At 53.7% G+C, this 22,896-nt stretch overlaps 1 protein-coding gene and 1 long non-coding RNA gene across 8 annotated transcripts in view; both read left to right on the forward strand.

The window, feature by feature from the left end:
- The first annotated feature begins 983 nt into the window (after window positions 1-983).
- On the forward strand, window positions 984-18,183 carry LOC132686577 (uncharacterized). Of its 6 annotated transcripts, none has more exons than XR_009613779.3 (8): window positions 984-1,141; window positions 5,330-5,434; window positions 6,663-6,834; window positions 6,926-6,978; window positions 10,043-10,216; window positions 13,392-13,546; window positions 13,803-13,891; window positions 15,356-18,183. It is a non-coding gene; the product is annotated as an uncharacterized LOC132686577 (long non-coding RNA). The 6 variants fall into 6 exon arrangements; XR_009613776.3 differs by lacking the exon at window positions 13,392-13,546 and having other exon boundaries at window positions 13,624-13,891; window positions 15,356-15,621; window positions 15,771-18,183; XR_009613775.3 differs by lacking the exon at window positions 13,392-13,546 and having other exon boundaries at window positions 13,624-13,891; window positions 15,356-15,465; window positions 15,771-18,183.
- Window positions 18,184-18,989: 806 nt separating this feature from the next.
- Window positions 18,990-22,896, forward strand: part of LMX1A (LIM homeobox transcription factor 1 alpha) — a 161,872-nt gene continuing 157,965 nt past the window's right edge. The window contains exons 1-3 of one of the 2 annotated variants that reach the window (XM_060644438.3): window positions 18,990-19,338; window positions 20,093-20,190; window positions 22,536-22,722. In XM_060644438.3, coding sequence (XP_060500421.1) covers window positions 20,115-20,190; window positions 22,536-22,722 — 263 coding nt within the window. In that variant the 5' untranslated portion in view covers window positions 18,990-19,338; window positions 20,093-20,114. Of the gene's footprint in view, window positions 19,339-19,384; window positions 19,599-20,092; window positions 20,191-22,535; window positions 22,723-22,896 lie in introns of those variants that run through there. The other variant, XM_060644437.3, reaches the window with a different exon arrangement.

The raw sequence follows: 22,896 nt of genomic DNA on the forward strand, positions 1-22,896 counted from the left end.
CACATGGGCCACCAGCCACAATTTACCTAAGCCTCAGTTTCCTGTTCTGTAAAACGGGAGTCAGAGCACCCGCCCTCCTTACTGGTTTGCTGTCGGATGCAGGATAGGCGCTTGCAATGTGCATTATACGATACTAGCATTTAACATTATTAATTAGGAGTACGAGTGTGCTCCAGCCCTGCGTTAGGGGGTTTGGAGGGAGGCAGCAGGCGATTGCCTTCTCAAACATTCTTGCAACCCCGCGCTGACTTGTCCCGACCAGGGGTTTGCATGTTGCCATAGTTTAGAACCGTCTGTGACACTGTTTTCCACTGACTCTGCGCAGTGTTAGAGGCCAACAAAAATAAAACTCTTTTCATGTTTTCAAAAGCAGCAACAAACAAAGCACAATAAAAACCACAAAAGTAGAAAGCCTTGCCTAATAGGCTTGTAAAATTCAAGTGGATGGATAGGACAGTTGAAAAGCGGAGACATAATACCAGGGAAGAAATTTTAGTGCAAAAGTGCTCTATAGAAGATACAGCCACGTTTCAGGGATTCCTTGACCATTTTTTCTTTCTTTCTTTCTTTCTTTCTTTCTCTCTCTTTCTTCTTCTTCTTCTTCTTCTTCTTCTTCTTCTTTTTAAAAATATTTATTTATTTTTAGAGAGAGAGAGAGACTGAACATGAGCGGGGGAGGAGCAGAGAGAGAGGGAAACACAGAATCCGAAACAGGCTCCAGGCTCTTGAGCTGTCAGCACAGAGCCCGACGCGGGGCTCGAACCCACGGACCGTGGGATCATGAGCTGAGCTGAAGCCAGAAGCTTAATGGACCAAGCCCCCCAGGCGCTCCCAGGCGCCCCATTTTTAAAAAAACTTTTGACCATCTTCTCCGGGAGCGTCATTGTATGCTACTTGGGAATGACTCAGTGGCACACTTTGTGACTAGGTCTTATCTGTCGTCACTGCCCCGGGGGTTTTCCACCACACCAGTGCTTATCTCCAAGCCTGCAAGGCACCTTCCAGAAACCTCCGCTTGCCTTGGCCGGCTCACCCAGCGGTCTGTAGGCTGCTTGAGGGCGAGGGCTGGCGGGAGACATCCTCGGAGCCCCCTGGGCCGTCTCACCGGAAGCCACAGACCCTGCCTGTACTTACTGAACAGGTGGGTGGGCGTGGCCAGCTACTACGGTGGGGGTGGGGCGCACCGCGGAGGTGGATGGGATCAAGGGCTCCTTTGCCTAAACCATCCCCTCTCCTCTCCTTCTCTGCTTTCCACGGGGCGCAGCAGGGCTGATACCTCCCAGCAAGGTGAGGTTTCTGCTGGTGCGGCTGACTTAAAAGGAAACAATATCTAATTGTTGTCAGGCTTATCTTGTGATCAGTTTGGGTGACTTCCTCTTCCAATTAACTTGTGAGAATTCTTGAAATATGTCGGTGACCCCTCTCCTGTGGGGCTGATGGTCACCCCTGATGTCTCTAAAGGGAGTCTGAGAAATCTATCAGACGATCGCGCCCAGAGGACTGGTTTTCACAGACAGAACTCGCAACCCTGCGTTCAGGCCTTCGGGTAGCTGGAAATTCCAAGGGGATTTCACTCCCGGGAGCTGAGTTTTCTCACCTGAAAGACCGAAACTGCTGTGTCTGGCCTTTGCGCATCTCCCAGGGTGAGGGAAAATATGAACTTCTAAAATTTCCCGCTGGGAGCTTTCCTGAGGGAACATGCCAAGTCTGAGGCCTGGTGCTTTGCTCTCTGGTGACTGACAGCCGGTCAGCAAAAGGGGAGGCTGTGCCGGCCTCCCCCTCCTGTGGATGGAGGGGAGCAAGTCGATGACAGACGTGCACAGAGCTGGACTGTGGACCTTCCCACTCAATTTGTTCCGGGTCAATTTGCTAAATATTAAGTATCACTCTTAAACGACACACGCTTGGAGCAAACCATTACGCATTGTTTTAAACTTTAAAAAAATACGGGAGATCCGTTCATATCACATCTAAACTCTCTTGCTTTTTATCAAGGAACCATGTTTTTCTTTCTGAGGGCCATGCGGCTCTGTGAAAAACTGGTGCTCACAGAGAAGGTAGATGGGAGGAAAAACAATGTGTCCTAGACCGCGCTGCTCTTAACCGTCGAACCATTGTTAACCTGAGGTGACTGACATCCCGTGCAGAGGTTTGCACTGATGCAAAACGTCACCGATGTGGGGTCCACGGGAAGCCCGAACGCAGGACTTCATTTGGCTTTGTCTTTTGGAGGTTGCGCGAGTTTGGGGGTCCACAGCGGGGCTCGCGGGGCTCTGGGGAGCGCACGAGGCTCTCTTGGCCTCTGCCAGGCCACCTGAAGAAGACAGACTGCAGGGCAAAGGCCATGTGCCACTGGAAGGGGCAGTGGGCGGTGACACCCCAAGCTCATAGGATCTGAAAAAGAAACACAGACCTCTGGGAAAACGTCTGTGCATCTGGGTACCAAGGGGCAACCACCTGGGATACCCATGAGCCGACTCAGCTGCACCGGTGGGCGCCGTGGGAGGGCAAATCCCAAATCCTGGCTGGTGGCTGGAGAGGGACTCCGTCTGGCATCCCCACCAGGAAGATTGAGGCCCTGCTGGGCTCCTGTAGCCACCAGAGACCCCGTCGCACGGCAGACCTGTCTGCGCTTACTGTGTCCTGAGAGCAAGCGGAAATATTTTAGGTTGGGGTCTGCTCTGAGGTCGGAGTGCTTGGGGGCTGTGGCAGTGAGAGGCTGGGCTTAGGGGGGTCCGTTGGGGCCACACTTTACATCAGAGGAACAGCTGAGACCGACTTGTGAATGGCAAGAATCACGGAGAGCCGTCTCACGAGTTACTCAATGAAACCTGGAGGAAAAAAAATCAGGCCTGGGCAAGAATGTTCAGCAGGCCAGGGGCCAGACATAAGGGCGTTGGGGCCGGGGGGGCCGGGGGGTGAGTTGTCTTGGGTTTATTTTGGATTTATAGGAGAGATTTATTTGAAAAAAAATATTACAGCATATAAAAACTCCATAAAGTCTCAATTTCCACTCATACAGTGGGAGAGTTGATACAACGCACGAGGCAAGCTGGCTTCTTTTAGGGGTTGTTTAAGACATTTTCCAGGAACTGTAGCCCGAGTATCCCATTGGCTGCGAACGCACCCCTTGGAAAGAACCGTGGCAACCTAGAAAGTTTCACTTGTCTTGCTTACGATTCCAGGCTGAGCGCTGACAGATTTTATGTGTGAGTGGAAAAGGTCGTAAACCCCGAGTTACCACCCCGCCCCTGCCCGCGCTCCCTCCAGAGCTGGGGGGGGGGGGGGGGACTCACTTGTGCGTGTGGTTCCCGGGTGCAGACCAGGTATCAGCTACTGGAGGATGGCGCACGGCCGGGGTTTGAGGGAGAAATGCACGCACCTGCACGGGGTCTCCTGACTCCGAACCCGCGATCCTGCCCAAGTGTGCCAATGTGAAACCCCATCCACAGGGAAAAAAGGAAAGAAAATGCAGGTGGATGGTGAGAACAGATTTATTGCGGGGATTGCTTAAACTCCTTGAGCACAGGTAACGTTGGAGGCCTCTCCAAGGTATTTGCACAAAACAACATGTGTTGGTTCCGATGATTCAAAAATTTAAAGCAGCTTCTGCGATAACGTGAGTTGTCAATACATCTAGATGAGAAATTCTAGACCAGCGAGTTTTCTGGGCAATTGGCTCATGAAGATTCAAATGGAGTCCCCTCCCTCCTTGGTAATCGCGCTGGAGGTTTTATGGGAGCGGGGCTCACCTACAGCCTCATCACCGACCTGTCTCACAGGACAGAGGTGCCCTGAGTTACTGAGGCATGCCCGCACCCAGTGCCCGGCTCTGAGCTCTCTGTCGGTGTCTTTCATTTCTCTTCCCACTCGGTCTCCTCTGCTCTCCAGGGTCATAACCGCCTAAAATTTGGTTCCTTGTTCTCTGTTTTTTTTTCCCTTCATTATTGTATTGTCTGTGTCCGTGTCCTCATCTGTGAAATGAGGACATGATTATACCTACCTGAGTTGGTGGTTGTACGGATTAGATAAGTAATACATGTACAGCAATTGGAGTCAGGCCTGTCATGTAGTAAGTGCTCAATAAATATTGGCTGTTGATGTTGTTTGATATGATTATTATTATATCTGTTTCCTCCCGTTCTTCTCGACTTGGATGTTGGCAGAGTTTCACTTCTATAGGCATCGATTGTCAGTGCGAGTCCCACTTTCTTTTGGTTAGCAGAATAACTGAATCTCAGCAAATTTCCTGGTTTGGGCTATTTTTGGATATTTTCAGCCTCAGCCCCATTGCTGCTGATGCCTGAAGGACTCTTTGATTACTTCTGGGTTTGTGGCTTTGGCCGGGGGGGGGGGGGGGGGGGGGGCAGTTGAGATGAATTAGATTCAATTGAGCTATTAAGTGTCCAAATGTTGAATAAGGAAAGTGCCCCCGGATTTGAAAATAATAAAAGTGTATTTCATTAACAACTTTAATAGTCTGAACTTTCCAGTAGTTCACTTTTGCCTTATTTCCAATGAGTCTGAGTTGGTGAGGCATTTTATACGTGCGGAGGGGATATTCTCTGTATCTTGGCATATACTGTCCAACATGGTGTTTATATCAGTAAAAGGGAACAGGAGTGTTTCCATTTACGATCAACTTCCTCCTATGAGCTTTGCGTGGGGAGCACCTATTCAGAGGTTGTCTACTTTCGACACCTTGTCTTTGTTGCAAGCCTCTCTGGGCAGAGAACAGGTGGTTCCCTTTCAGAAGTTTTCCATCGCAAATTCTTTATTTGTTTATTTATGGACGCATTCCTTCATTCACGAAGCAAGTGTTTATTGATGGCTCCCTCTGGGCGCTGTAGACACAGCAAGAAGCAAAACAGCCCCTGATCTACGGTCCTTACGTTCTGGTAGTGGAAACAAAAAAATCAACTCACTAATAACTGAGTGATCAGTCTGCTGGTGATAAATGCCATGAAGGAGAACTGGGGCAGCAGACGCCGAGTGAGGCTGGAAGCAGAGGGTGTTTGTTTATCTAGAGAGGGGCCAGGGACACCTTCTCTGATAAAGCAGTGACTGAACAGAAACCTAAAGAAGTGGAGACATGAGGCAGGAAGGTGTCCAGGAAATGAGCAAGACGGGCAGAAGGGAAGTAAGTGCAAAGGCCCTGAGGTGAGAGATCATGTTCAAGAACATACTGAAGGGACTAAGAGGCTCAAATTTTCAAAAGGCGGGGAGGGCTATGAAATACTTACACGGTCGGAGTTAAGCAGCTGGGGAAGAATGAATGTTCCAGATGACAATAAATCGCATATTTATGTTTATGTTTTAAAATACGCAGGACCAGAAGAAGGTTTTGTCTCCTTTGTCAAACCCGATTGATTTGAAGTGGCTGTTTGGAGCTCGCTGTGGAGCAGGAATTGGAATGGTGTCTCAGCTGACCGAGGTGATCAGTTAGCTGTGTCGTCCATGGGAGCAAGTGTATGTGGGTGGGGGGGGGGGGGTCGGGTGGGATGGTGTGGAGGCCTCCTCTTTGCCATCTGGGAAGTCGGTTGGCTTCAGGAGAATGTGCCTCCCGGTTTCCAAGAGATCTCCTTGTCAGCGGACCCTGGCACGAGAGCTGGGAGATGCACCCCTAGTAATTCCTGCCCTTTCAGTCCTGACCATGCCCGCCCTGCCTTGATCTGACCTCCCCTCACGCTTGCACCCTGGGTGTTGACAGGTAGGGAAAAGAGGGTAGACAGAGGAAGGGCAGAGAGGTTCTCAAAAACTATTTGCATCCCCTGCAAAGTTTCTTGGGGGGGAGGAGACCAAAGCAAGGAAGCTGAGTTCTTATAGTTCATTAGGAAATGAGGTGAATTCTTGAAAGCAGGAATCCGTATCTACGTCTGCTAGACATGGATTGTGTTTGTTCAGACACACACGTCTTCCGAACTCTGGTCTGCGGTCCCCAGAAGAGGTGAGCGCGGTTGACCAGTTCGCTTCTGGGGTCCTGGCATCCGGCAGCCTGAGGTCAGCTGGAGGAGTGGCCGGCAACGATCTGTCCAAAGTAGTTCGTTTCCGTGCCCTCGTTCCTAGGACTGGTTTTCTTCCTCCGGGCCTCTACACCCAGGTGGTCTGAGAGTTGGAAGAGACCCCCCCCCCCCTTCCCCAGGCCCACCCTCCCCTCCAATACTCACAGTCACTTCCGCCAAGAGCTACGCCTGGTAGTTTGAGGAACCAAGGTTTCACTGGGTTAAGCAGGCAGCCTTCCGACTCAAAGGGGACTGAGGCGGGTCAAGCCGGGCAGCGGCCACATGAAGAAAGAGCTGGATATAAAAATCAGAGAGGGGGACGAGGGTGCTGACCTTGGCTTAGCCCCATAGGAATGTGGAAAGAGGACAGAAAGATGTAGGTAAAAGTAAGTCTCCAACACGGCTGTGCACGCAGGTGGGCGTGGAGGCGGCGAACACGACCCTCGTGCCTTTCAGGCTCTGGCCGCCAGGGGGCGCCCGAGTTCACGGCAACGGCCAGGGCCTGCCGGGTCTGGGTCCGTGGCATTCTGGGAAAGGAGGGCAGACACTTTGTTAAAGGGAATCCCAGTAAAGTAACTGGGCCGAATCTGTGCTTCCCGGTGACGGCGGGGACGAGGTTCTGTTTTCTAAACGCCGTGGCCAGCGCTCTGTGTCATTCAGGGGGTCCTGAGGAGGCGCTGTTGGTCCGCCCAGGGTCCAGCTCCGTGTTGAGCAGAGAGAGACACGTTGGACCATCAACCTTCTTTCTCCCTCCAACGTGCCCGCCCGCTTCTCGTCCCGCTCGGCCCCCTGCACGGGTCCAAATCTGCCGCCAGGCATTTTAATTTTTAAGGTGAGTTTTTCCCACTAGAAGATCATCTGTACTGGGATCCCATCGGCTGCACAATCAGCTCCCAACATGAAGGCGTCTTCTTTCTTCGCAGGGTGGACTTTCTTGATTGGGAGCCCTCAATCATTTTTAAACAGCTCTGAGCAGGTAGGGCGTGCTGTGCTCCCTTCTCTTGTGCTCCACGTGGCTTCTCTTTTCCCAGGCATCTTGCTGTCTGGAAAGAATTTGTGTCTGAGGATTGTTCTCTGCCAGACCAGACACAATTGAGAAGATCTGTGAAGGGTCCGGCTCTCTCTCACCAGGCCACTGTGGGGCACTGGGTACTTTCATTTTCCCGGTTCCTTTGTCTGGACTATGGGGTTGAGGGACTGGGTGAGAGTCCGCCTCTCCGCCCCCCCCTCCCAGCAGGCACAAGTGCAGAATGGCCCAGTGTCTTTACCTGTACGTGTGCATGAGGTGTTTATAGACTTAATTTTCCAGGTCGGCTCTAGGAGCATCCGTAATCCAAGAATCTCTTGTTAGTTTTGGAGAGAAAAGTTGGGTATCAGTTAGAGTCCAGTTGGGGAACAGAAGCCGCCCTAGTTACTTTAAACAGTGAGAATCTAACATAAAGAATAGTTAACCAGGCATAGCATTGTCAATTAGGTCGCTGAAAAGGCAGGAGGAGAACACTAGGTTTTCATAAACGTAGTAAGGGGCGCCTGGGTGGCCCAGTTGGTTGAGCCTCGGACACTTGTTTCTGGCTCAGGTCATGATCTCCCCGTTTGTGAGATCGAGCCCCGCATCGGGCTCTGTGCTGACAGTGCAGAGCCCGCTTGGGATCCTCTCTCTCCCTCTCTCTCTGCCCCTCCTCTGCTCGTGCATGTGTGTGTGTTCTCTCAAAATAAAATTAAATAAATAGATAGATAAATAAATAAATACATGTAGCAATCACAGGAGACCCTACCACCCATAGGACTTAGGGGGACCAAGGGCAGAAGATGGAATTTATAAAAATTAGGACCTTGGAGGATTGGCCTGGTGGACCTGGGGCTCAGAGCTCTGAGGATAGGACATGACCAGCTGGTGTTAGTGTCTCTGAAGCAGACACTGGGAAGATCGCTGTGTGGTGTTAGGGAGGACGGGGGCGGGCTGCACTTGCTATCGGGGGAAGGGACTGCTATTACCAGGGTGAGGAAACATTGCTGGGGCCTCCGTCAGAGCCACAGACAGAGGGGGAGCCCAATGAGGCAAACTTGCAGGAGGTAAATCCCTTCTTCCACCATCTTCACCTAGCAGAGCCTCACATGGAATCATCTGGAAAAAAACACAACTCCGGTGCGTGAAACCCTAGCCCCAGCATCGCAAAGGCGATTTGAGAGCTGAGAGACCATAGGCTAAAATCTGGCACAGAGTGCTTGACTGGAATGGCAGAGGGAGTCAGGAGCAGACAAGGACAAGTGAGAGACACTCAACCAGTTTTTTTTGTTGTTGTTGTTTTCTTTCTTTCTTTCTTTTTTATTGCTGATATTCAAGACTAATAGGTTTGATGATCAACCACCAAGATGTCAGACTGGCTGCCTGGGGTAGGAGGCTTATGTGGTTCCTGCATGGTAAGAAGGCCCCATTCTTGACTACCGGTCTAGAGAGAAGGTTCTGTGGAGGCTAGCGAGGCACAGAGGTCTCTGGGGCTGCTCCCCTAACTTGAGAAGGCCATCAGACTAACTGCAAACAGGAGAGCTGCCGCCCCCTTGTGGACACCTGTGGTCCTGCAGGAGGGTAATGTGACCTTGCAGTTGGCTGGACTTCACCTGCTCACCTTGAACTCCAGGAATGACATGGGAATTGGCTAGGAAAAGTCAGTTTGATCCTCTGATGTCCATGAGGGAGCTGTCAGCACTGGTTCATGATGATGACGATGCCTTTCTTCAAAAGGGATGAAAGTCTCAACCGCTTTCAATCTGATCTGATCCACTGCTCAAAAGAACCTCATGGCCTCCCTGGCCAGCTATAGACACCCCAACACCCTAAAAGACAAGCCCATCTCATCTAGACATCTGCTCTGGGTCTTGCCATGTCCTTTCAAGCAGGGCTGGGGACAGACTTTTTCTGTAAGGGACCCAGAGAGTAGACCCTTGAGGTTTGCAACCTTACTGCCTCTGTCTCAATGATCCACTCTGCCATCGTAGCCGTGGATGGTAACGGAACAGGAGAGCAGACTGTGTTCAGATACAACTTTATTAGTGACACTGACATTTAAATTTCACATGACGGTCGCCTCTCGTGAAATGTTCTTCTCCTTTTGATTTTATGAGATCGTTTAAAAATGCGAAAATCATTCTTAGGTTGCAAGCCTTCCAAAAACAGGCAGTGGGTTGGACTGGGCCCGTGGCTAAAACTGATTGACCCTTGATATACAGTCTTCAACAGTTTAGGTCCTTAGGTGGTGCCATTGTGAGCTCAAATCATTGAAGCGGCTTCTGCTCACCTTATTACAATTCCCGGAAAGTACCCGTGTACCTGCAGGATCCGGCCCCTGGGATCCCACAGGCCGTGGGGCCAGCCAGGTTTCTGTGGGAGAAACTCTGGCTGTAAATTCTACCTCTTTTTCTAGCGAGACGGGGAAACTTGTTCTCGCTTACGTGTGTGGTGCTGGGTTCCGACAAACTGGGGTGTTGATCTGAACCTAATACATAGTTTGAACAGTAGTGTAGCATTCACTGATCATTCCATCACTGATAAAAGGAATCACTCCAGATATCTTTAAGCAACGCCCCTCCCTCAATGCACTGAAAATATGATGGGTTTAATGACAATGTGATTCTTACATGGTTTCCCCAGAAACTCAGTCTTTTTCAAAAGCAAGAGGCGGTGTGCTTTAACTTACATTCAGTGTGTGGTTTCTTTTGCCTCTTGGATATTTAAGTTGGAGACTCAAATGGAGACAGGATACATATGAGAAACTCGGAAGGGTTTTAAAGGGCTTTGTGGGAAAAAAAAGTTTAGAGCAGTGTTACCTTTTGGGTTACAAAGTGGGGAGTGGATCTACAGTTGTGTTTTCTTTGATGTACGGAAGGAGGTTCTGGAAGGAAAGCAAGAACTGAATACCTAGTAGATGTTGGGGAGAATTGGGGGGTGGGGGGAGACACCTGACTGCACCTGTCCTTGTTCCCTGGATTGTGAGCCTTAGCAGCATCTGCCTTTTCCTTCTTCCCTCCCCACCTGTCAGCAGGACCCAGCTCTGCCAGCCTTTGAGGACACAACGCTCCATAAGACACAGATGTGTGTGTTTCCAGTGAAGGAGGCAGGCATCGAAAGGAAAACTGGTGATATCAAGTGATAAATGCTAAACAGCCCATGAAGGGACCCAGAGGAAGTGCTAATTACCTGTCTAGGAGCAGAAGAGGTAGGTATTCAATGGGCCAGAGGAGGAAGGGAAGGGGACTCCTGGCTGAGGACACAGTCTGTGCCCAAGCACAGGGGCGTGCTTGCAGGATCTGGGCAAGGTCAGGGTGACTTCTAGGGGCAGGGGTCATGTGTGGTGTGGAGTGGGCGAGGACAGAGAAGAGAAGGGGAGTGGGGGAGATGAGGCCTGGAAAGTCAGTTGGGGACGGTGTGTGAGCAGGGGGGCAAGGACAGCATGGGGACAGTGGAGGCTACAGACTGGAGGCACCTTGGCTGGCAAATGGGGGCTGGACTAGGCGTGCCCAGAGTCCCTTGCAGGGCTGACGTTTTAGCAACTAGATCAGTGTTTGTTCTCTTTATGAAATCGGTGGACCCATCCCCCTGAGGCTCAGCCAGGTACACGTGGAGGCCTCTCCTGGAGGTCCTGCCTCCAGGAGGTGATCAGTGCTCTGCCCTGTTGTCCGGGGGAGAAGCCACTGCCTGGGCCTGGGAGTGAGTCAGTGGCAAAGCCAAAGCCCGCTACCCAGTGGGAAGAAAGATGAGTCGCTAAAGAAAGTGATGGATGTGTTCCTGCCTCTCCACCCTGCCCAGATGTTCCAGGAGACTCTGGCTGAACCCTGGGGCACACCCACTGGGGCACACCCATCATGTTCCTGGCAAGCGTCGCAGGCCGGAGTGCTTCGCTACCTGGCTCTTAGCTGCTGCTGGCACAGAACCAGGACAGGATGGCTCAGTCCTTGCGAGGACTCCACGCGGCCCGGAACGGGCAAGACACCTCAAGCGGGTGCCCTGCTGTCACCGGCAGGATCCGAGGCAAAGATTTAGTCACTGAAACTTGGCAGCTCCAGGGCTGGGGCAGAGTATTTTTCAGGCTGATGTTCAGGGCGGATCTCTCTACTGGCAGATGAAATCAATGAGATAATGAATGTGAAAACACTGTGAAAAGCCACCAAACTTCTGGTACCCCATCCTGCTGCTGTTCCCTCTTCTGTTCCGGGGCCACCATTCCCCCAAGCTTCTTTGATTCCTCTTCTCCTTCTGTTGCCCTCACCTCACAATGTGGAACTTTGTTGGCTCGATTTCTGAGAGGTCGTTCACATTCATCCCCCTCGATGTCATTTCTGCTGTCCCTGCCCTGGTCCAGGCCCTGGATTTCTTGCTTATACTAGAGTGATAAAGTTTATCTGTTCTACGTCCTCTTTCTCTTTTTGAATTATCAGCCCCGCTGCTACCAGACCATCTTGTCAACTCAGACCATATTCCTGATTATTTTACTCTCGTCCAAAACGTTCAAAGGTGGCCAGTGGCCTACAGAGTGAGCGATAAACTCTGAGGTCCAGTATTCAAACCTCCCGGCTGGCCTACTTCCCTACGTCCGTAGAGATCGTCCAGCTTTTCGCCGTTCATGCTTTCACCCAAGCCCTGCAATCTGCCTGGAACGCCATCACTTTCAAAAGCCTCCTGACAAGTTTTTTTTTTTTTTTTTCCCCCCTCCAGTATTCAAGGTGCAAAGAGGGTGGTAGATAAATCATGTACGGGATAAGAAAGGTGGGAATAATTATACTTTAGATGCATCGAAGAATTTTTTTTTTTTTTTTTTTTACTGATCTCATTAATGGATTCATTTTGTGCAGGACACTGCTGTGGATGGGGGTGGAAAGGTTCACCATGTATGCACTTGGGCAAAGGCATCTAGAGCTATGAGGACTAAGGATACACTTTCTCTTTTGCTTCCTCAGACAAAGCCACGGTTGCAACTCCAGCACTCGTGCAAAAATATCTGTGGGGTGGCGGTATCCCTTTTTGCTCTGGCTACTAGGAAGCCCAAAGGCAAATTTCACTCCCAATCACAGTATTCATTGGCTTATTCCAAAATTCACACATAACAGGTGCCAAGTAGGTATTCAGAGCTATGTTAGATCCAACTACGGGGAGCAAGGCAATACACGTAATTTCTGCCCCCAGGAGGCCACTATTCATTCTTACAGTTAGCACATCTTCATCTCTGTTTCCTCTCCTCCTGATTTTGCAGTTTGTTGAATCTCTCTTTAGTTTCATGTGAGCTGAAATTATTTTCGGAAGAGGAGAAATACAGTCAGTATATAAAAGTAAAACTGTTCCAACGCTGTGAACGAGCTCTCCGATTTGATCTCTGCCTTCGTGGATTCGATGTGTGTTCTTTTATTGTGGGGTCTCTCCACAGGCCAGCTGGTCATGTCAATATAACTGACACAAAGTTTGATGTGATCATAGCAATCTTGTAGGGCCTCGCTCTTCTGTCTCCTCTTGTAAACTCGGGGTGACACTTAACATTCATTCTATCACAATTAAAATATTGTCCCCAAGTTATTTTGGGGGATGATTTCCTCTTCTGTTCCCAGTGTATAATTTTAATTAAAAGAAAAAAAAACATATTACAGGGCACCTGGGTGGCTCAGTCGGTTAAGCGTCTGACTTCGGCTCAAGGTCATGATCTCGAGGTTCGTGGGTTCAAGTCCCACGTCAGGCTCTGTGCTGACAGCTCAGAGCCTGGAGCCTGCTTCTAACTCTGTGTCTCCCTCTCTCTCTCTGCCCCTCCCCCACTTGCACGCTGTCTCTCTTTGTCTTTGTCTCTTAAAAATAAACACTAAAAAAATTAAAAGAAAAACCCTATTACAATACTGATAATACTCGTATGTCACCTCAAATCCTTTTTAGAAACTAGGTGGGGCATATTATGTAAATAAATTGGCATTTGATAAACGTGGCCTAGCCATCGGAAGAGATGGGAGTGTGGGGCAGGGATGAGGGCTGTCCTCTCAGCAGCCACTCTGGTTTAATGTACTTGGTGGGTGGAGACGCACGAGGCCCCTTCCTTCCCGAAAACGCCCGGAAGTAGCTGGGGTCTTTGCTACTGGGTTGGTAGAAGCCGTCCCTGCACCTGCTCAGCACAGAGGCGGCTCTCTGTGCTGTGAGGTGTCTGCCCGTGGGCCACGTTCTGAGCTGCTGAACCCCAGCACTGGGCGCCCCGGTGCTGCAGGGAGCTGTAGCCAGGCCTCCAACGGCTCCACCAGATGTTGTGTTCAGGGACTTCTGCCTAAATCCACTGACACGTTTGCTACATAGCAACTGCGGTGTGGTGGGCATAGGAGTCAGTGAAGCAGGCTCAGGATTTTAGCAGACCTCACGTCTTCCAGATCTCTCTCCGTGCTGGTGCCTGGGGAGTTCACTCCTCGTGACCGTGACCGTGACCGCGACGACCGCTCCCCCTTCCCATTGTTGCCAGGCTCCCGGTATTCGGTGCGAAGTATCACGTGTAGATGTCAAAGATGGGGCTTGTCAGGGCCCACAGGTGAGAAGCTTGTGCAGGAAGCCTGCCATCTGGGGACTTGTTACCGAGCACGTGGGGTTTTTTTTTTTTTCCGAGAGACATCCCTCCTCAGGTTGGAGGTTGAATCACGAGCCAGATTCCCCCTGAACCTCACTCAGCGCCAAAGGTGGTCTTCGATCCAGTTCAGCTCCATTTAATTCAAGGCACGTTCTCTGGACACTTGCGCCCAAACGCGAGGTACTGGGGCCACTCAGCAAAGTACAACGTGGTTCTACAGGTGCCTGTTGTCTGATGGTGAGGTTGGCGGTGACGAGGGTGGTGATAACAGCTCCTAGACCTCCTACTGGGTGCCTGTTCCCATGCTAGGTATGTTGTGTTATTTCAGTTAACATGCACAAATGCCGCCCCCAGTTATTCCCTTGATCCATTAAATGAGGAAACCGAGGCTTGAAGGGATGGCGGGACGTACCCAAGGCCACCATAAGTGGCGGAGTCACTGATCAGTCCCAGGTCTGTGAGGCCCCAGGGCCCCATCTTCTCACTGCTCAGCAATGCCACCCTCCCAGTCACAGGGCACAGCCTATCCGGGGCACCGAGACACCTCAACTACCCAGCGACTAGACATGTCTAGGTCTAGACCTGTGCCATCTAGGTCTAGGTGCACATGTCTAGGTCTAGGTGCCATCACTAGACAGGTGAACTCCATCCGAATGCTGGCCTGACTCCTGTTAGCTCATGAGATGACGGCAAAGCCCGGACGATTTTCCTTGAGGAACTATGCTCATTCATGGGGAGGCTAGCTGGGGCCGTAAAGGATATTTGAACATTAAGTAAACCAGACAGATTATTAGGTGTTTCGCATCCGTCCCTTCTATTAACTCTTGAAGAATATTATTCTTTTCCTTGTACAGATAAGGACTCTGGAACAGGGAGGGGGAGGAGTTGACGGACCTAAGCTTTAACAGTTTACAAATGTCGCAGCTAGGGGGCGCCAGGGTGGCTGTTGGTTAAGCATCCCTGGTTTCAGCTCAGGTCATGATTTCACGGTTCATGGGTTCGAGTCCTATATCCGGCTCTGCACTGACAGCTCAGAGCCTGCTTGGGATTTTCTCTCTCTCTCCCTCTCTCTCTGCCCCTCCCCTACTTGCACTTGCTTTCTCCCTCCCTCTCCCTCTCTCAAAATAAATAAGCTTAAAAAAAAAAAAGAAACAAATGTCACAGCTGGGATTTGAACTCACACCTTGGTGTTTCTCAAGCCAGGCATGTTCTTTCTAGCACACCCAGTTATGCCATGGGGTGGACTAAAACTTAAGAGCACTGTCTGTTTAGTCGACAAACATTCGCTGGGGCTCTGGCTCATGGAATGCATGGTGCTGGGCACAGTTGAGAAACACAGATGGGTCTGACCTGGGTCCTTCTCTGAAGGACCACACAGTCCCAACAGGGAGACGGACTGGGCCACGTAAAGGATTCTAGACAAGATCCAAAGAATGTGGGGCCGTAAATGGTGCCTTTGTTAGCTGACTCCCCTCCCATTCCAGCAGCTGGTTTGGGATGGCCTCCTTTGCCCCAGAAAGTTCCGAGGCACCCGGTGCCCCGGTTCCTGAACGTGAGTGCGGGACCAGGGGGAGTCCTGGGGAAAGAGTCCAGGGGTCAGCAGAGTTCGCAGCCCCGGTGCCCCCCACCGCCCTGGTCTCTGGCCGCCCCCGCCAGAAGACGGCCTTCTCTGTCTAGGCAGCAATGTGTCTGCTTTTCTTCCTCTCGCTGGAAACACACTTTGACATTTTTTAACAAATAACACAATTTTCCCTTTGTGTTTCCCTTAATAAGACACAGGAATGAGAGCAAGAAAAGGAAAGTAAAAAAACGTGTTCCTGTCATCTCCACTCTGCACCAGGACGTCCTTCCTCCCGCGCTGTCTCCCTCCCACTGCGCCCGAGGTAGCCCCCGCCTCCCCTGTCCTCATTCCTCTCCCCAAACCCCAGCCACGAGCGGTTCATGAGTCCGGGGGTGGTGCTTCTGTGTTTCCGGCCGAAGGAAGGTCAGTCTGCCTGTCTCACCCCATCTTCTACACATTGCTACTTGGCTGAGGACAGGTGAGGGCAGAGAATTGGGACAGGCCCAGGGGCACCTCCTCCGTGAAGCACCCCCAGGTTACAGGGATCCTGTGTACCCTCTTGGGGCCCCTTATTCACTGTTGCTTTTTATTCATTGCCCGTGGTGCGCCTTCCTCCAACGACGGCAGCTTCCAGACCAGACTGGCCAGGGCCCTGCATTTCCCCCGCTCAAAGCAAAGTACTAGGCTTAAGACACAGTCCCTGGATCTCTTGGAATCTGCTTGAAGTTGCAAGATCCCTGATGTTTGGAACAGCTGCCTATCTCTCAACGGGGATAAATGTTAAGTTTCCACACTTGGGGCCAAACACCAATCGTACAATTTGCAGTTCGGGGGAGATGTGGCCTACCAGCAGCTTGTGTGGAAGAGGACTGAGGAGGTTTTGTTAATAACGTACGCGGTCTGAGTCAACGGCGGCCACTGAAAAGGCTAACGCCAAATCAGGCCGCGTCAATGGGTGTTTTATGGCCACAGGAAGGAGAGGAGGCCCTGAAGCCACGGTCACTGCAAAGCTGCAACAGGTCTGGAGAGAGAGAGACTGGAGTAGGTTCAGAAACAAAGTGAACAGGACAGAGCAGGCAGCTCTTCGAGGTAGAATTTGACATCACGAAGGGCCAAGCCCCAAGCAGTCAATGGACCAGATGTGGCTGGCTAGGGAAATGAATTTGGACCCGATATAAACTTAACACTTGGACCAGATGAGCTTGAAGGTCACTTCCACCTTTAAAAGTCCGTAGTTTGGGGTGTCTCTCCTAAAGCCCGATTACGTCCTTTCCACAACCGCTCAGAACACAATATTTCTGATGAGAGGGACAATATGTCTGGTTCTTCATAAAGAGCTTCTGGACAGTGGCTTTGTGGCATCTTCTGTCATCCGAAAGGTGAAATGATAGCATTTGAGTTGAAAATGAAAAACCATGTGGCATGGTCAGGAGAACCTGTCAGGGGGAAAGCTGCCTGTCTACCTCCCCACCATGTCACTGAGCTGGCCCAGGCCAGAGTGAAATGATAATGGGTCTGGGGCGGGATTCATTGAGCGAGGTAAAATAAAGCATAAAAGAGAAAAGCCCAAATAAACAAGGTGTATCTTTAATGCTTTGGACACTTAGCTACCTCAGCGTCTACACCTGGACACATTCTGCAAAACATGTGATGAGGAGCTGTTCTACAGCCCACCCCATTGTCCACCGTCAGTCTAGTCTGGTTGCACAGACTTCAGACGGCGAAGGCCTCTCAGACCATTGCATATGGCGCCTTCATCGCAGAGAGGAAGTACAGTCGCACAGGGAGGTGAACGTGGCCCAGCTGAGCTGGGAAATGGAAGTGAGGTCCCTGGATTCCTGACCCCCGTGTGCCTTCACCTTTCCTCGCTCCCCCCACACAGCGAGCACGGCACTCATCCATCAGTGAAGTAAATGGCATCTGTTAATCACATGTATGTGCCGGGCTTTGCGCTACAGCTTGTAATGTGATTATAAGACACAGTCTCCATTGTGAAGGTACCCAGGAGCCCAAGAGCTGGGGAAAGACGTTCCTACCGAACATTTGTGAGTGATCTGTACCCATCACGCTGCCTGCCTTCCAGAGATGCAAAGACCATTTGAGGGATTTGGGTCCCGGGTCAGGTGGGACCCCACACACTTTCAGGATATTCTCTAAAAGGAATATTCTTACCACTAGTTAAACATATTTCATGCACTCAAGACCTTTAGCGAAAGCAAAATTCGGTCGGGCATTTAAAACTATTCCCTATGATTGTATTTGCCCGACTCCATTTTTTTTCCTTGCCTGACTTCTATTTTATACATTATCCTAAGGATACTTGTAATCCATATTATTTTCCCACAGTCTGCCCGGGGGTGGCAGAGAGGACAAAGGACAGGTGTCGGGGGCATGCCACTAGCCATCTGGGCAACATCAGAGAAATCTCCCAGCCCTACTAAGCCCCAAAGATTCGTCAGAAACAGTGGCTAAAACTGTGTTCTGCGTACCCCACAGGTTTGTTGTAAAGAGCAAGCAAAATCATGTAGGGTGAAAGTATCCTGGAAAGTCTAAAGCAGCATTCAGATGTAAAGTATTAAACTCTCTGCCCTTTTCCCTTGTTTCCCTGAAGTCACATTCAGTGTTTGGCTTGGGTCTGCTGGCAGAAAGCACTTACAATGGCGAATGGGGTCAAGGCTTCCGAGCACATCCGAACAAGAGCTGCCAACACTATTTCTTTAAAAATGAGGAAGTGGTCCTGTCCTTGGAGAAGGGAATAGGGAGCGCTCGCAATGTGGCATCCCGCCTGCTCCCAGTTCACTGTGCCAAAGCGCCTGGCAATTCCAATCTAGTTCCCTTCGGCCCAGGGATTGAGGGGGCCCCCAGAGAATCCCGCGGAACTGACCGTGCGTGGGGGGACTTACTCTGTGCTATTTTCCTCACCTGTGATATTGGGATAACCATTGTCTCCCCCCCCCCCCCCATAGGGGCTGCTGTAAAGATTCAACGAGTTAACTGTGCGACCAAACCCGGCACGAAATAAAATGTTCGATAAATGTTAGCCTGCGTTATGATGTATTTGTGGAGTATCCACTTGGGGCCGGGCCCCGTGCTGACCTCCTGGACTCCACACACGGTTAAGACCCCGTTGCTGCTCCCGGAGGGGCCAGAGGTCTGCCGCTGGAAGCTAAGCTGAGGGGGTGTAGTGACTTGACATCGCCCCCCAGCACTCCTCGCCCCGAAGAATGCCCCCTTAGCCGGCTTCCTGCTCAGCGCCTGGGGTGGGGGTGGGGGGGACCCCACCTCGTCTCTACCAGGAGCCCGATTCAAGCCCGGACCGTGCGTGGGTCCTATGGCATCTGCAACCCGCCCCCCCCCACCTCCCCTCCGCGAATGGGTTTCCATCTGAAACGGTCAACGGGGTGGGAGCCCAGCGGAAGTCGGGAACTTTGCGGGAGCCCCCGCCGACGGGGAAGGGGACGGAGGAGCTCGGCGCCGCAGGGGCCGCCCCCCCACCTCCCCCGCGAGCAACCTCGCGCCGCAGCTTGCCCGCGCTTCCGACGGCGCGGGGGGGGGGGGGGCCGCGGTGCCGCGGTGGCCGGCGGAGGTGGAGGGCGGCCGGGGACGCCGCGCGCGAGCGCCGCGGAGCCGGGGGGCGCGGGGGCCGGGAGGGAGCCCCTGCACGTGGAGGGGAGGAACCTTGGCGTGCCTGCGGGGCGGCCGCGGCGAGCTGGGCCGCGCGGCCGGGCCGGGGAAGGGAGCTCGGCGGCCGCTCCGGGGGCGCGCTCGCAGCCCGCCTCCCCGCGCACCCCACCCCTTCCCTCCGCCGCGCGCCGCGCCGAACGGCCCCTGTCAGCGGCGGCCGGATCCGCCCCGGCGCGGCGGGGCCCGACTCGCACCCACGACCCCGGGGGCCTCCGCCCTCCCTCCTGGCCTCGGGGCGGCCCCGGCCCTCCCCCGCTCCCCCCCACCCCCCCGCACCCTGAGGAGCGACGCGGGCGGCCAGGACGTCCCGAGAAGGCCGGCCGCCCGCGGCCACGTCCCGGCCCGGCCCGGGCGCGCCGAGGAGCGGAGCCAGGGGCCGGCGCTCGCTCGGGCTCCCTCCCGGCCGCGCCGGCCGCAGCGTCGAGGGCCTACGCCTCCCCCGGCCGGAGCTCCCCGCGGCGCCCGGCCGCTTCCTCCCGCCCCTGCGGCGGGGAGCGAGCTCGCCCACCAGGTAAGGAGGGCTGCGCGTTCCTGGGCTCCCGGCTCGGGCGGGCGTGTTTCGGAAAGTTGATTTGAAATGCATCCAAGAGTGAGCAGGGCCAGCCGCGGCTCCTCCCCGAGGCGACTTCTTCGCTCCTGCAGACGTTCCCGGCACCAGCCGACCGGCGGGAGGACCGCCCCGCGCGCCCCCAGCGGCTCTCCGCGCCCGGGGTCGGCGAGCAGGCGGGCGCGCTCCGGCTCGCTCTCTCGGCCCCTCCTGGGCCGGGGCAGGTGAGGGACGCCCCGGGCCGGGCCGGGCGCGGGCGGTTCACCTCGCAGTCCCGCGTGCCTGGGCCCGGCCCCGCGAGGGGAACACCCACCCCTTTTATTCCCCGTCTCCCCACGTCGCCGGGTTCCCGCAGAGCTGTCCCTGGGGCCCGTATTCGTATAGGTTGGGGCGGAGTCGGACTCGGGATGGGAAACCTGGGGCTGGGGAGGGGGTGGGTGTGTGGGGGGGGGGGGCAAGGGAAGGAGAAGCGCAGTCGGGGGGCGGAGGTCTAAGTACAAAACGCGTTGACTTCAAGTGAAATCAGATCAGTCAGAGCAGTTCGCGGTGACTCGTCTCTCTCCTCCCTCCCCACGTTTCTCTTGGCTGGACTCTACCCTCCCGGCTCAATCTGGTGACCCTGGACACTCCCTGCGTCCTTTCCCAGGAGTGCCGCTGCTGCGGGCTCCCGGTCCCAGAGGGCGCGGACCCCAGGAGCACCGTTTCCTCTCCTCTACAGGTCCTCCCGGCCCAGCCCGAACATGCTGGACGGCCTGAAGATGGAGGAGAACTTCCAAAGCGCCATCGAGACTTCGGCGTCCTTTTCCTCGCTGCTGGGTGAGTGTTCAGGCCGTGTGCCCCGGGTGCACCCTCTTTCCACCGGGCCCTGGCTCTGCAGCCCAGCTTTCCGGAACCGGGAGCCAGCGCCCGGCGTTCGGCGCTCAGTTGCGCCCACGCTCCGTCCGTCCGTCCGTCCGTCCGTCCCTTCGGGTCCTTCCCACCCCAAACCGACGAGCCGCCCCAGGCCTCACGCGCGGGCCACCGAATTCCCCAAAGCCGCGAGGGGCGGGCGAGATTGCTCGCGGGCGTGAGTGGCAAGTGATTAAAGATACCCGGGGATGGATTTTTAATCACGGAGCTGATCGACATCTCATAAACGCCGTGCGCTTCTCCGAGGCCTAAGGGCGAGCAAAGGAAACCCGAGGCTCGGAGCGCCCAAGTTCGAGGCGGCTTCTGGTCCCCACCGACTCCAGCCCCAGTCCTCAGCCTCGGGCACGGCCCAAAGGCTTTTCCAGGCCGGTGGGCAGCGCAGCGCGGGGATTAGCCCGCGCCACAGGACCCTCGCCTCGGTTTTAATTAACTGGAGCCGGACCTCGAGGCCGGCGGGTTCCCCCTCTCGGCTCCCCCCACCCCCCCCAACCCCCCCACCCCCCCGCCTCCCCAATCCCTTCGCTGAGACCGCGGAGGAGCTGCGAGCCAAGGGCCTCAAAAGGGTGTCTGCACGCGAGGGTCTGGCTGATCTGAGGCCAAGGATTCTCAACCCCGCCTCTCACCCAGACCTTGGTGTTTTTCAGGTGTGGGTCGCGGGTGTTTTAATCTTTCAGCGGGAGAGATTTTCGTTCTGACATTTAAAGCTCTTGCCTCTTTCCCTCACTCGGAACCGCTACAGCGGGGTGAAGGCGAGGAGGCAGTTCGCCTGGAGAAACCAAATCCAGAGAGGAATTCTCCCTACTCCCCAGATGAAACGAAATCACGCGCGCTGCGCTCCCCTCTTTCAACCGCGCTTTCGGAAACTTCTCGGCTCCGTACAGCGTCGGAAGAGTGCGGGGATGGGGGGGGGGGGTGCGGGTTGCAGAGCTGGCATTGCCCTGGCACCTAGCGCTGGCGACTTTGTACCTACAGCGGGCGTCGCGGCTGGCAGGGGAGGGATTCGCCCCTCCCGGTTCACGGCGGCTCCCAACGTCCGGGTCCTGGCCCTGAATGCCGAGACAGGGCAGAAAGAATAGACCATTTTACAGTTGAGAACTATCTGGCTACTTTTCTTAGCCCTCCCTGCCGTGCCCCAACGCGACTGGCTCGACTCAGGAACTGGTGGCAGGATCCCCCAAGGGAAAAGCGACAGGAGTGTAGCAAGGAAATGGGGAAGGGTCAGGCCCTTTGGGACACCACGCGCAGGAGTATTGTTACCAGGGGACAAGGCCTTCTTTAAATAGCTGTGAAATGTGCCGACAAAGGCGGTAAGCGTTTCTCCATCGTAAAGAAGTGCACTCCCTACCCAGCAAAAGAAAGGAACCAAACAGGCAAAAGTCCAAGGGGGTAGGGTAGAGAGGATTCCCCGTGCACGCGGAGTGGGTTTGGGGTGGGTGTTGCCCGCTCCAGCCGCAGCCCAGCACCCCCATCCCCGGAACTCCCCTGGCATCTCCGCGCCCTGCGTCCTTCCTCCCTTTTCCCTACTATTTTGATGCTTCTTAATTACATATGTGTGTGTATGTGTACATATATGTAATATACATATATATACATATACACACATATATACAATTATATATATATAAACCCCTCTGAAGTTTGTGTTTCAGCCAAGAGGCAGAAGTCTGGGGTTCATTGCTTTGAACAATACTGAGTTTGCCTGGAGGGAGATCGCATTTTTCTCCACGAATGATACTTTTTAGGAAGAAAATAAACAATCTTAAAAATTTCCCCCAAAACATAGGAGAGAATTGCGTTTTAGCAGAAGACAAAACCAGTCCCCCCAATTCTTTTTTAGAGACTCCCAGTTTTAATCATTGTCGAAAGAGACCAGCACAGTGAGTGACTTAATACTTACCTGATAAACCTGGGAGCGCAAAGGTATTTGCGGTCTAATTTTACTGGATGCGCACACATTTCCCCGACTACCTGGGCAGGTTTGATCTTTGAGGCCGCTTACTGATTCGCGCCCCCAACCCCGGAGAATTGGAACCTTCCCATGTAGTCGCTGTTTATTAGATACAACACTCGGTTTGATTTTCCTCTGTTCTCCAAAACTCGGTTTAGTGGTTTAGCAGGGGGCTTCGCAGGGTGGGGGACGCGAGGGAAATCGGCGGGTGTGGAGTGATCAGTGATGGGAGCCCGTCCCGGCCGCCTTTGGCCGGGATGCTGGGCCGGCGTGGTTGACCCGCCAACGTCTATTGCTGCTGTAGGCAGAGCGGTGAGCCCCAAGTCTGTCTGCGAGGGCTGTCAACGGGTCATCTCGGACAGGTTTCTGCTGCGGCTCAACGACAGCTTCTGGCATGAGCAGTGCGTGCAGTGCGCCTCCTGCAAAGAGCCCCTGGAGACCACCTGCTTCTACCGGGACAAGAAGCTCTACTGCAAGTATGACTACGAGAAGTAAGTGTCCGCGCCGCCGGAGCGCGCCCCCCAGACAGTCACCAGCCAGCGCGGGAGCCTCGGGCCTCCTTTACCCCCATCCGCTTCCCGGAGGCTCGAGAGGCGCCCGCACACCCGGAGGCGCAGAAATCCCATCCACCCCCAGCTTGTTGTACACTCCCCGCGGCCGCGGGG

The sequence above is a fragment of the Panthera onca genome, chromosome F1 (genome assembly GCF_046562875.1).
Source record: "Panthera onca isolate mPanOnc1 chromosome F1, mPanOnc1 haplotype 2, whole genome shotgun sequence".
Taxonomy (NCBI): domain Eukaryota; kingdom Metazoa; phylum Chordata; class Mammalia; order Carnivora; family Felidae; genus Panthera; species Panthera onca.